A 13,498-nucleotide genomic window follows, 5' to 3' on the forward strand; every position below is an offset into this window, starting at 1 on the left:
AATATTCTGGAGGCATTCCTGGCAGATAAGCAGTGTGAGTTCATATTCAATGCACCATCTGCTAGCCATGCCGGAGGTTCATGGGAACGACAGATTCGAACCATCCGTAATGTTCTCAATGCCACTATTGCGCAATCACAAGGCAGGCTGGACAATGCTTCTCTAAGAACATTATTTTATGAAGCAATGTCTATAATCAATGGCCGACCACTAAGCGTTGATGGAATCAATGACCCTAAGTCACCTGAACCAATAACTCCAAACCACCTCATATTAATGAAGTCAAAGGTTGCACTACCTCCCCCTGGAAAGTTTTTGAAGGAGGACTTGTACGCAAGGAAAAAGTGGCGCAGGGTGCAATATCTAACTGAACAGTTTTGGAGCAGGTGGAAAATGGAATACCTTCTGAACATATCTACAAGACAAAAATGGCACCTGCCTCGTCGAAATCTTGAGGTCAATGACATCGTCATTATAAAGGAAGACATGCTTCCCAGAAATCAATGGCAACTGGGTCGAGTTGTGGAAGCACCACAGGAAGATGATGGTTTGGTGCGCAGAGTCAAGCTTCAAGTTGGTGATCGAAATCCAACAAAGAAGCAGGGTACAACACACAAACCTCACCTAATTGAGCGACCTGTTCAAAAGCTTGTAGTTCTTTTAGAAAGTCACTAATTGATGTTTATTACGCTCACATCAGACATTACAATACTGAAGGTTCATGCGTGATGTTAACTGTCCTTTGTTTGTTCATTACTTCTTTAACGTACATTTGTCATGCTGAAAATCATGCATGAGTCATTGTTAACATATTTTGTCATACATGATTTGGTGGGAGTGTAAATGTCCGTTCTATGGTGAAAAGTTGAATCTATGTTGTTACCATTTATGTACAATAGAGGGTGCTGCAGCCTAGTTGATAATGAGCTGTGCCTTCACTAAAAAAACCGAAAAACAAGAGTTAGGGAGGTTTTTGGCGCTTTTCCTGTGTTCGGGGTTGGAATATCCTGCAGATGAGAGGAAGAGGAAGAGGAAGATGCTCTTCATCTTTGTGAATCGGAACTGGTAGCGCACATTTGTCAGAAAGCAGCTCAAGGAGGACTCGTAGCAGCACAGCAGGAACTTTAGCTTGATCGCCTTGCAGCCCTTGGACAGCGGAGCGAGGTACATGTTTAGAGTTGTATTAGTTCACAAAGTTTGTACTTTATGTAATATATTCATGTTCTGAGTTAATCAAAGGCACCTAAGCAAATGTGTTTATGTTTTCTTTTAGTTTTCACGGTGTATTTGGTGCACTCCAGCAATATTTGGGTTTGACTGAAGTAAATGTGAATCCACTGCACCCGTCGAAGCTCTCCGTGTTTTCTTGGGTCTGAGGGTCTGCTACAGCCTGCATGTTGTTTAAACATTAAGCTCTTTTTGTGTTACTGCTTCTGCACACACACACACACACACACACACACGAACCGCAGGCTGGAGCAGGTAAGTGGGCAGAGTCAGTTCAGTGCAGGTGAATGGACCAGCTCTGCAGGCTGGACTGTTCCCATGCCCTGTTTTCCTCTCGTGCTTCATCTCCTCATCACACCACCTGCAGCTGAACATAGTTCATCTCTCCTTATGGATATTTAGGCAGCAGCATCCTGTGGTCTCCATCACACAAAGTACAACAGGTATAATACAACACAGCTCACCTTTCCAGACGAGCCCACTCAAGAAAATATTAATGTGAAAGTGCAGACTAAAGCTTCCAGACAGGTGCTGGGTGATCTGTGAGTCCTTGTTCTTCTCTTTCTTGGTCACATTTAGTGAATTTAGAGAATGAGACGGTCCTCAGCCTGACAGGTTTAACCCTGAAACAACAGATCTGAGTACTATGAAATCACTACAAGAAATGATTAGTCGCTGTGTTGTTAGTGTAGTAGTTCACACCTTTGCCTAACATGCAAAAGCTCCCAGTTTAAAACCCACTCCAGTTGAGCCTGCTGTTCCTGCCCTGGCTCCCCGCAAGCTCACATTTGCTGAGGCAGTTGCAAAACCTGCCCCTGTTAAGCCTGAGGTTGAGGTAATCAATGCAACTCCCTCCCAACCTATCTCATCACCTAAACCTGCCCCCACACCTGCTAAAACCCCAGTCAAGATGGAGCCTGTGAACGACAAGAACGACAATGGTATTTCCTCCTTTCTCTCCTCTTGTGCCGTCTGTTTTTCCACCTGTTACAGAGTTCTGGAAACTGTTCAGATGCTTAGATATGCCTTTCTCTTACAAAGCCTAGTGTGTGAAGTAAAAATTAGTTTTGCTTTAAATGTTAAAATATAAGATGCTACCTTGTTATTGTCAAGTGTGCTCTGCGGTTTGGAAAGGATTAGTTCTGTTGTTGGGTACTGTCAAAGTGTAGTGCATGTATCACATGTTGTCTGTTGTCTGTAAAGATGAAGCGTTTCAGTTTGGGAATGGTGGTTTTGAATGGGAGGATGTTGGATTAATGTAGTGGAGTACAAAAATAGTTGGTGCTTGCAGAAGAAATGTCTCAGAAATATACTTAACTGTAGCTCAATGCATCAAATTACTGATTAAAGTTGACTGAATCACTGGCAGACTGTGAGCAGCCTTTATTATGGTTAGTATACACTCATCTTGTGTTAGGTACACCTGTTCAGCTGCTCATTAATGGAAATATCAGCCAATCACATGGCAGCAACTCAAGACGACCACCTGAAGTTCAAATAGCATCAGAATGAGGATTTAGGGAATCAGAAAAGTGATTTAAGGAACTTTGAATGTGAAGCATTTTAGTTCAACTGTGCAACTTTTGAATAGTAGGGTTACAACACATGTCAGACTCAAGCCTGTGGGCCAGCCACTTATAGTACAAATCCCACAATGCACTGCAACAGCTTCCGTGCAGGCCAAGACCTGTTCGCTAACCCGTTTTCCGTGTTGCCAATGACACACATTGATCAGTGGATAAAAACATAGGTCGGCACTTTTTACAGTGACATTTAAGCTAGCCTGACACCAAAAAAATGACCAAATGAAAAGTGGAAAACAGGGATTTTCCAAACAGGCAAGTCAAAGGACCTGAGTATAAAATCAGCGCCGTTGCAGTCTTTTCTGGAGGAAATACCTTCATACCTTTGGTGATGTGCCTTATCACACAGGTGTAATGAGCTACCTGAGGAAGTAATAAGACTCAGCAGGGCTCCGGGATGAAAGGTGGCTGTGTGAGTCGGCCTTTCTGTGCGACATAATGAAGCATCTTAATACGTCCCTGCAGCTTCGGGGACGGGACCGCGTGATTTTTATATTTTCATATGGCTCCCATATTCTTAAAATGCTACAACTGTGTTTTGTAGAAACATGAGTAACCTACTTGATTGCCTTGTAGTAGCTGCATGTTTAACAAAATTATAATTTTCTTAATTTTCAAATCTTATTTGGATGAAAGTATGCTTTTTTTCTTGGTCAGCGTGTGTGGAGACCTTTATTTCTGTGTGTGTGTGTGTGTGGGGGGGGGGGGGGGGGGGGGGGGGGGGTATCTCTTCTCAGCCGAGCCCTATGGGACATTTTACAGAAAGGTAGTGCTTTTCATCATTATCCCTTCAGTAGACCTCCAGAGAAAGATATCAATACCAACACACACTGAATATGTTTTGGCAGCACATGGTGGTCCAGCACTTACTAAGAAACTTTCTGTTCTTCTTTACTTAATCTGTATGAACAGGAGAACTACAGACTTTTCTGCTTTTCCAACTACGCAGTCGCAGTGCTTGTGCTGGTGTGGAGCCATTTCTACCTGAGAAGCAGCCCACACTTAGATATATTTAAGAACCGATTATTACACAGTATTGTGAGCTGAAGAATCCCTGGGTTGCAGTGCAATGCATCACATGACATCTTTAAAGTCATGTAACAACCTAATTTGCATATGGAATGTTGACTTTATCTGGAACTGTTACATTAGATTATGACATCACATTCTAACTGTTTGTCTCTGATATTTTGCCTTTAAAGAGGTGTGTGTGTGTGTGTTCACAGCATTCATATTCGCAGCATTCGTGTGTTCGCAGCATTCATATTCGCAGCATTCGTGTGTTCGCAGCATTCATATTCGCAGCATTCGTGTGTTCATAGCATTCGTGTTTGCAGCATTCGTGTGTTCACAGCATTCGTGTTCACAGCATTCGTGTTTGCAGCATTGGATATTTGAGCACCGACTGAGGAGCATTTGGAAAGTTTTCAACCTGTAGCAGTCAATCAATTGACAGCATGTCTCAGCACTCAAGAGAGAGCAACAACGCTGACATCTTTGACTGTGGTGATCAGTCAGAAGTCCCCCTTGAATGGGGTGATCTGCCAGAGATCACCCTGGATCCTGAAGCTGACACCCATTACTGGGGTTTTCGGCAAGATGTGCCAGTTGAAACTGACGCCGACTCCCTCGACAGGGATGATCAGCCGAAATTCCCCAGAAGTGGATCTGATCGCCCAATGCAGGAGGAGAAACTTCATGTGGAGTGCAGCAAACTCCGAGTGGCGGAGAGAAAAATCCAAGAGCTGCAATCCAAGCTCCAAGACATGGAGAACAAACAGGGAAACTTGCAAGTAAAGTTGAATGAAGCCATGGAAATAAATAGAGACATGGTGAAAGAGAGGAAACAGCAGGATGCAGTATGCAGAGAGCTGCAATCCAAGCTTGAAGGCTTGCAAGAGAAGTTTAATGAAGCTGTGACAAAAAACACGCACATGCTTATACAGCAGGAACGACAGGATGCAAAATGCAAAATGTTGGAATCCAAGCTGCAAGAAGTGGAGCAAAGAAACGAAAGCTTTCAGGAAATGCTGGATCAAGCATTGGGAAAAAAAGCAACAAACCTGAAAGAAAAGAAAGAATTAAAAATGAAGCACACGGAGGTCAAATTGAAACTGGAAAACTCTGAAAAGAGGCACAGGGTGGTGCAGGCAAAATTAGAGGACGTGCAGAAACAAAACGCACAAGTGCTGAAGGAGAACCAACAACTGGGTAAATCACAGAGAAAGCTGCAAGATGTTCTCCAGGAATCTAAAAAGAGGAACGGAGAACTCGTGGAGAAATGCAGAACACTAGAGCAGTGCAAGGATGATCTGGAGAAAAAGTGCACAGTGATGCAGAGCAGGATGGAAGCTGTGGAGAGAAAAAATGCTGAACTGGAAGAGCCGTATAAAAATGCTCGCTACAAAATAACGGAACTGCACAAGGAGAAGCAAGAACAACAGAAACTGCACAAAGATGTCCAGTGCAGGCTTCAACAAGTGCAGAGTCAATGTGAGGACCTGCAGAAAGCACAAAAAATACAGCAGCAGAACTACAACCATCTGGAAGAAAGGCATGCAGAAAAGCATGACAGAGTTAAAGAACTCGAGATAAAGTGCGCAAAGCTTGAAGCTGAGAATGCAGAAATTCTCAGTGATCTGCACACCATCATCCTGCAGCACAAAGATCTGCACGAGCGCTGCCTTAAAAGAAAAAGAAGCGCTTCAAGTTTCTCCGGAGGACCTCTGCTGCTTCAGCTCAAACGCAGCTCACCTCGTCTGCCACCACCTGTGATCCATCTCATGGACCTTGACCTCTCCTTTTGCCCTTCTTTCCTCCAGCCATCCTCTCTCTCCCTCCTTATTCTTTTCCTTTCATCCCCCCAACCAGTCTCGGCAGATGGCTGCCCCTCCCTGAGCCTGGTTCTGCCGGAGGTTTCTTCCTGCTTAAAGGGAGTTTTTCCTCCCCACCGTCGCCGAGTGCTTGCTCACAGGGGATTGTTGGGGGTTTCTTTTTTCTTTCCCTTCTCTCTCTCTCCTTTCTTTTCTTTAAATCAATACTCTAAATTTGAAAATAATAAAAAAGGCAGTCATATGCCATCTAAAATTACTTCTGTTTGTGGATGTTCACTTATTTCTTTTTTGCTTACAGTCTCTGTGCATGATTAGCCTAAATGTTTACCACACAAATATGAAAGTTGCATAAAACCTGGGGTTACCTTTGGACCAGAAAGCAAATATACCAAAACATTAGCGGGGTCAGGTTAATTGATGATTTTAAGTTGGCCGTAGGTGTGAGTGTGAGTGTGACTGGTTCACATAGACCATTAAGCCCTGTCACAGACTGGTGACCTGTCCAAGATGCACCCCTGCCTCTCGCCCTGGCAGCTGGGATAGGCTCCAGCCGCCCTACGACCCTGGAAGAAAGTCGAAGAAAACGGACAGATGGATGACATGTTTGCTTTAAATACAACTAATGATATGCAGCAAGCACACGGGAAACTACAAATAATGAAATTCCTAAACTCTAAAAAAGTTGAGGTGGCTGTGTCTCAGGTGGTAGCAGGTCATCTACTAATCTTAAGGTTGGTGGTTTGATTCCTGCATGCTTCAGGCTGCATGCCAAATTATCCTTGGGCAAGACACTGAAGCCCAAGTTGCTCTGATGCAGCCGTCGGAGTATGAATGTGTGTGGATGTAAGACAGGAAGCACTGAGCTGTAGAAGGAAGTGCTTGTATGAATGGGTGAATGCAAAACATGGTGTATAAAGCACTTTGAGTGCTCAGCTAGAAAAGCGCTATATAAGAAAGAGCCCGTTTAGCACTGAGGACTATAATTACTGTATGATCTGGTACAGTATTTTATTGCAAACATTCAGTTGGATTTATGGTAGGCTCATTTTTTCTGCCTTACAGAGACCTGGTTACAGCAGGGTGAATGTGTTAGTGTGAATCAGTGTTTGGAGCTGAAGTCTGTGAATGATGGCTCCGGAGGACTGTTCCAATCCTGCACCTGATTATAGTTTAACAGTTTTTAACAGTTTCATTTTAGCTGAAAAATGTCATGATTGCCGTGCACCCTTTCACCAAACAGGAAATAAATCATAAATAAAAACAGTCACACCTCATTAGAATAAGCAGGTGCCGTTCAATGTCCGAGAAAAAAATAGGACAAAGAACATTTAAAACCTCACATCAGTGTAGCATACCTGAAAACATCTAGGAAAACACCGTTACAACAGTCCTCGTCACAATGTAAGAATGAGGGGAAGAAAAATACAAATAAATAAAAGTACAAAATAAACCATTAAAGTATACACTAAAAATTCATCTCCGATCCACAAACAACAAAGGTCCCCCAGTACAGCGTCATATATATACACATATTATTGATAAATATCATCTATATCAAACTGGAAACAACAGTCAAATTTCAACAGTCAATTTCTTGGTGAGGGGTGGGTATTTAAACAGGTGTGTAGCATTACCTTGTTAAGTCTGAAGAAGGGCATTCCAGCCTGAAATGTTACTTCTTTTATATACTGATGGATTCAAAATTCTCAAGGAGCTTTTTGGTGTGCAGGCCTCTTTAAACAGCCATGATCACAATCACCTACACTGCCTACACACAGCATTTGTGTGTGCATATGTGTGTGTCCCCTAACCTTTCGCCACAGCTTAGTGTGACACTCTAAACACTGATTCCAGATCAGTGACAGCAGGTCCCCAAAGAACTCAGGAAGAGCTTAGCGGCATGGGAAAACACAGAGAACGTGTGTGTGTGTATGTTAAATATCTTTATTGTGAATAATTGTCTAAGGCCTGCATGTTGTTTAAACATTAAGCTCTTTTTGTGTTACTGCTTCTGCACACACACACACACACACACACACACACACGAACCGCAGGCTGGAGCAGGTAAGTGGGCAGAGTCAGTTCAGTGCAGGTGAATGGACCAGCTCTGCAGGCTGGACTGTTCCCATGCCCTGTTTTCCTCTCGTGCTTCATCTCCTCATCACACCACCTGCAGCTGAACATAGTTCATCTCTCCTTATGGATATTTAGGCAGCAGCATCCTGTGGTCTCCATCACACAAAGTACAACAGGTATAATACAACACAGCTCACCTTTCCAGACGAGCCCACTCAAGAAAATATTAATGTGAAAGTGCAGACTAAAGCTTCCAGACAGGTGCTGGGTGATCTGTGAGTCCTTGTTCTTCTCTTTCTTGGTCACATTTAGTGAATTTAGAGAATGAGACGGTCCTCAGCCTGACAGGTTTAACCCTGAAACAACAGATCTGAGTGCTATGAAATCACTACAAGAAATGATTAGTCGCTGTGTTGTTAGTGTAGTAGTTCACACCTTTGCCTAACATGCAAAAGCTCCCAGTTTAAAACCCACTCCAGTTGAGCCTGCTGTTCCTGCCCCGGCTCCCCGCAAGCTCACATTTGCTGAGGCAGTTGCAAAACCTGCCCCTGTTAAGCCTGAGGTTGAGGTAATCAATGCAACTCCCTCCCAACCTATCTCATCACCTAAACCTGCCCCCACACCTGCTAAAACCCCAGTCAAGATGGAGCCTGTGAACGACAAGAACGACAATGGTATTTCCTCCTTTCTCTCCTCTTGTGCCGTCTGTTTTTCCACCTGTTACAGAGTTCTGGAAACTGCTCAGATGCTTAGATATGCCTTTCTCTTACAAAGCCTAGTGTGTGAAGTAAAAATTAGTTTTGCTTTAAATGTTAAAATATAAGATGCTACCTTGTTATTGGCAAGTGTGCTCTGGGGTTTGGAAAGGATTAGTTCTGTTGTTGGGTACTGTCAAAGTGTAGTGCATGTATCACATGTTGTCTGTTGTCTGTAAAGATGAAGCGTTTCAGTTTGGGAATGGTGGTTTTGAATGGGAGGATGTTGGATTAATGTAGTGGAGTACAAAAATAGTTGGTGCTTGCAGAAGAAATGTCTCAGAAATATACTTAACTGTAGCTCAATGCATCAAATTACTGATTAAAGTTGACTGAATCACTGGCAGACTGTGAGCAGCCTTTATTATGGTTAGTATACACTCATCTTGTGTTAGGTACACCTGTTCAGCTGCTCATTAATGGAAATATCAGCCAATCACATGGCAGCAACTCAAGACGACCACCTGAAGTTCAAATAGCATCAGAATGAGGATTTAGGGAATCAGAAAAGTGATTTAAGGAACTTTGAATGTGAAGCATTTTAGTTCAACTGTGCAACTTTTGAATAGTATGGTTACAACACATGTCAGACTCAAGCCCGTGGGCCCGCCACTTATACTACAAATCCCACAATGCACTGCAACAGCTTCCGTGCAGGCCAAGACCTGTTCGCTAACCCGTTTTCCGTGTTGCCAATGACACACATTGATCAGTGGATAAAAACATAGGTCGGCACTTTTTACAGTGACATTTAAGCTAGCCTGACACCAAAAAAATGACCAAATGAAAAGTGGAAAACAGGGATTTTCCAAACAGGCAAGTCAAAGGACCTGAGTATAAAATCAGCGCCGTTGCAGTCTTTTCTGGAGGAAATACCTTCATACCTTTGGTGATGTGCCTTATCACACAGGTGTAATGAGCTACCTGAGGAAATCTGTCAAGTTCATCAAAAGTAATAAGACTCCGCAGGGCTCCGGGATGAAAGGTGGCTGTGTGAGTCGGCCTTTCTGTGCGACATAATGAAGCATCTTAATACGTCCCTGCAGCTTCGGGGACGGGACCGCGTGATTTTTATATTTTCATATGGCTCCCATATTCTTAAAATGCTACAACTGTGTTTTGTAGAAACATGAGTAACCTACTTGATTGCCTTGTAGTAGCTGCATGTTTAACAAAATTATAATTTTCTTAATTTTCAAATCTTATTTGGATGAAAGTATGCTTTTTTTCTTGGTCAGCGTGTGTGGAGACCAGGGTTATTATAGTTAACGAAAACGAACGAAATAACGAAAACTGAAATTGAAAAAACATTGTCGTTAACTGAAATAAATAAAAACTAAAATTAAAAGGAAGAAACGACAACTAACTAAAACTGAATTGTGAGTTTACAAAACTAACTAAAACTAACTGAAATTATAGATATTGTTATTTTTTCAAAAGTCTTGTGGATTGATATGAAATCATTTTTTTCCTCTCTCCGAGTTTAAGCTCGGAACGCCGTCGGGCAAATGGGTGCGCATGTGCGTGCGTGCGCACACCGCGCTGCTCCTCAGAGAGTCCCATGTGGAGTGTTTTTTTTTGTTTTTTTTTACTATGATAGCACAGATAGCAGCGAGTGTCTTGTTGTGGATGATGTTGTGGATGATGTACGGAACACTTCTTAGTCAGGAAAAAAAACACCAACATCAAAGTAGACCTGAGAAGCGCACACAAGGCAGCTACGGAAACCGCTCTCATCCTACAAGGCAACCTGGCCTGCACCTCCAGAGAAACGTGACTACTCGTCGGGTCAACGCAGCCACAACGTTGTGTTTAGTCCTTGTGCGTTTCCGGCTACTTTATCAGTCAGATAATAACAATCAGGACTAATAATCAAAGCATCAATATAAGGACTCACAAATGTCAGCAAATTCCTGGAGGGAGCTGCTGAAACTATGGGAATGGACGTGAAGAAATGAAGAAAGTGAAAAAACAGGGACAAATATGTTTGCACCCTAAAAACTGAGCACAAAGAGCAAGGACCAAAAAACCCCCAGCACACAACCACAAGGTAATTAACACACGCAATCCAGCTATACATGCATAAATGCGGACATGAGGTCGGACACTTCCGTAGGCTACATAGGCCGCAAAGACCCTGCAAGTCTAATCAGCGAGCATCTAACCAAGCTAGCTCCAAAACAGAAGCAGCATCAGGTGGAGAGAACATCAGGATGCAGCTGGATTTGAGCTTTGACTCCTTCAAGGAGTTTGTTTTTGTCAAACACCACATGTAGCTGTTATTAATCTGCTGCCCTGAGGCTGAACTTTATTGGGAGTTTATTGTAGAATTTATCAAGTTTTGGAGTTCATATTGTTCTTTGTTTCTCCCTGTTGATGTTCATGTGTGTCCTTAATATTACACACATTTAGCATGTAGTTCTGCTGTCTGTGAACAGTTGGTTGCTGAATATATTTCTTTAAAGGGTATCTTTAAAGCGTACCTGATTAAGTATGAAAATACTAAAACTAATACTGAAACTAACTAAAACTAAGCATAAAACCAAAAATAAAAACTAATAAAAACGAGCAAAACCACTCTGAAAACTAATTAAAACTAACTGAATTAGAGAAAAAAAAGTAAAAACTAACTAAAACTAAACTATAATGTAAAATCCAAAACTATTATAACCCTGGTGGAGACCTTTATTTCTGTGTGTGTGTGTGTGTGGGGGCGGGGGGTATCTCTTCTCAGCCGAGCCCTATGGGACATTTTACAGAAAGGTAGTGCTTTTCATCATTATCCCTTCAGTAGACCTCCAGAGAAAGATATCAATACCAACACACACTGAATATGTTTTGGCAGCACATGGTGGTCCAGCACTTACTAAGAAACTTTCTGTTCTTCTTTACTTAATCTGTATGAACAGGAGAACTACAGACTTTTCTGCTTTTCCAACTACGCAGTCACAGTGCTTGTGCTGGTGTGGAGCCATTTCTACCTGAGAAGCAGCCCACATTTAGATATATTTAAGAACCGATTATTACACAGTATTGTGAGCTGAAGAATCCCTGGGTTGCAGTGCAATGCATCACATGACATCTTTAAAGTCATGTAACAACCTAATTTGCATATGGAATGTTGACTTTATCTGGAACTGTTACATTAGATTATGACATCACATTCTAACTGTTTGTCTCTGATATTTTGCCTTTAAAGAGGTGTGTGTGTGTGTGTTCACAGCATTCATATTCGCAGCATTCGTGTGTTCACAGCATTCATATTCGCAGCATTCGTGTGTTCGCAGCATTCATATTCGCAGCATTCGTGTGTTCACAGCATTCGTGTTCACAGCATTCGTGTTTGCAGCATTCGTGTGTTCACAGCATTCGTGTTCACAGCATTCGTGTTTGCAGCATTGGATATTTGAGCACCGACTGAGGAGCATTTGGAAAGTTTTCAACCTGTAGCAGTCAATCAATCGACAGCATGTCTCAGCACTCAAGAGAGAGCAACAACGCTGACATCTTTGACTGTGGTGATCAGTCAGAAGTCCCCCTTGAATGGGGTGATCTGCCAGAGATCACCCTGGATCCTGAAGCTGACACCCATTACTGGGGTTTTCGGCAAGATGTGCCAGTTGAAACTGACGCCGACTCCCTCGACAGGGATGATCAGCCGAAATCCCCCAGAAGTGGATCTGATCGCCCAATACAGGAGGAGAAACTTCATGTGGAGTGCAGCAAACTCCGAGTGGCGGAGAGAAAAATCCAAGAGCTGCAATCCAAGCTCCAAGACATGGAGAACAAACAGGGAAACTTGCAAGTAAAGTTGAATGAAGCCATGGAAATAAATAGAGACATGGTGAAAGAGAGGAAACAGCAGGATGCAGTATGCAGAGAGCTGCAATCCAAGCTTGAAGGCTTGCAAGAGAAGTTTAATGAAGCTGTGACAAAAAACACGCACATGCTTATACAGCAGGAACGACAGGATGCAAAATGCAAAATGTTGGAATCCAAGCTGCAAGAAGTGGAGCAAAGAAACGAAAGCTTTCAGGAAATGCTGGATCAAGCATTGGGAAAAAAAGCAACAATCCTGAAAGAAAAGAAAGAATTAAAAATGAAGCACACGGAGGTCAAATTGAAACTGGAAAACTCTGAAAAGAGGCACAGGGTGGTGCAGGCAAAATTAGAGGACGTGCAGAAACAAAACGCACAAGTGCTGAAGGAGAACCAACAACTGGGTAAATCACAGAGAAAGCTGCAAGATGTTCTCCAGGAATCTAAAAAGAGGAACGGAGAACTCGTGGAGAAATGCAGAACACTAGAGCAGTGCAAGGATGATCTGGAGAAAAAGTGCACAGTGATGCAGAGCAGGATGGAAGCTGTGGAGAGAAAAAATGCTGAACTGGAAGAGCTGTATAAAAATGCTCGCTGCAAAATAACAGAACTGCACAAGGAGAAGCAAGAACAACAGAAACTGCACAAAGATGTCCAGTGCAGGCTTCAACAAGTGCAGAGTCAATGTGAGGACCTGCAGAAAGCACAAAAAATACAGCAGCAGAACTACAACCATCTGGAAGAAAGGCATGCAGAAAAGCATGACAGAGTTAAAGAACTCGAGATAAAGTGCGCAAAGCTTGAAGCTGAGAATGCAGAAATTCTCAGTGATCTGCACACCATCATCCTGCAGCACAAAGATCTGCACGAGCGCTGCCTTAAAAAGAAAAAGAAGCGCTTCAAGTTTCTCCGGAGGACCTCTGCTGCTTCAGCTCAAACGCAGCTCGCCTCGTCTGCCACCACCTGTGATCCATCTCATGGACCTTGACCTCTCCTCTGTGCCCTTCTTTCCTCCAGCCATCCTCTCTCTCCCTCCTTATTCTTTTCCTTTCACCCCCCCAACCAGTCTCGGCAGATGGCTGCCCCTCCCTGAGCCTGGTTCTGCCGGAGGTTTCTTCCTGCTTAAAGGGAGTTTTTCCTCCCCACCGTCGCCGAGTGCTTGCTCACAGGGGATTGTTGGGGGTTTCTTTTTTCTTTCCCTTCT

At 43.1% G+C, this 13,498-nt stretch overlaps 1 protein-coding gene across 1 annotated transcript; it reads left to right on the forward strand.

The window, feature by feature from the left end:
- Positions 1-11,632: 11,632 nt before the first annotated feature.
- Positions 11,633-13,282, forward strand: LOC115783401 (puff II/9-2 protein-like). Its single transcript, XM_030734210.1, has one exon. It carries the CDS (start codon positions 11,945-11,947, stop codon positions 13,280-13,282), a length of 1,338 nt encoding a protein of 445 aa, XP_030590070.1. The 5' UTR covers positions 11,633-11,944.
- The last annotated feature ends 216 nt before the right edge of the window (positions 13,283-13,498 follow it).

Source organism: Archocentrus centrarchus, chromosome 7, assembly GCF_007364275.1.
Source record: "Archocentrus centrarchus isolate MPI-CPG fArcCen1 chromosome 7, fArcCen1, whole genome shotgun sequence".
NCBI lineage: Eukaryota > Metazoa > Chordata > Actinopteri > Cichliformes > Cichlidae > Archocentrus > Archocentrus centrarchus.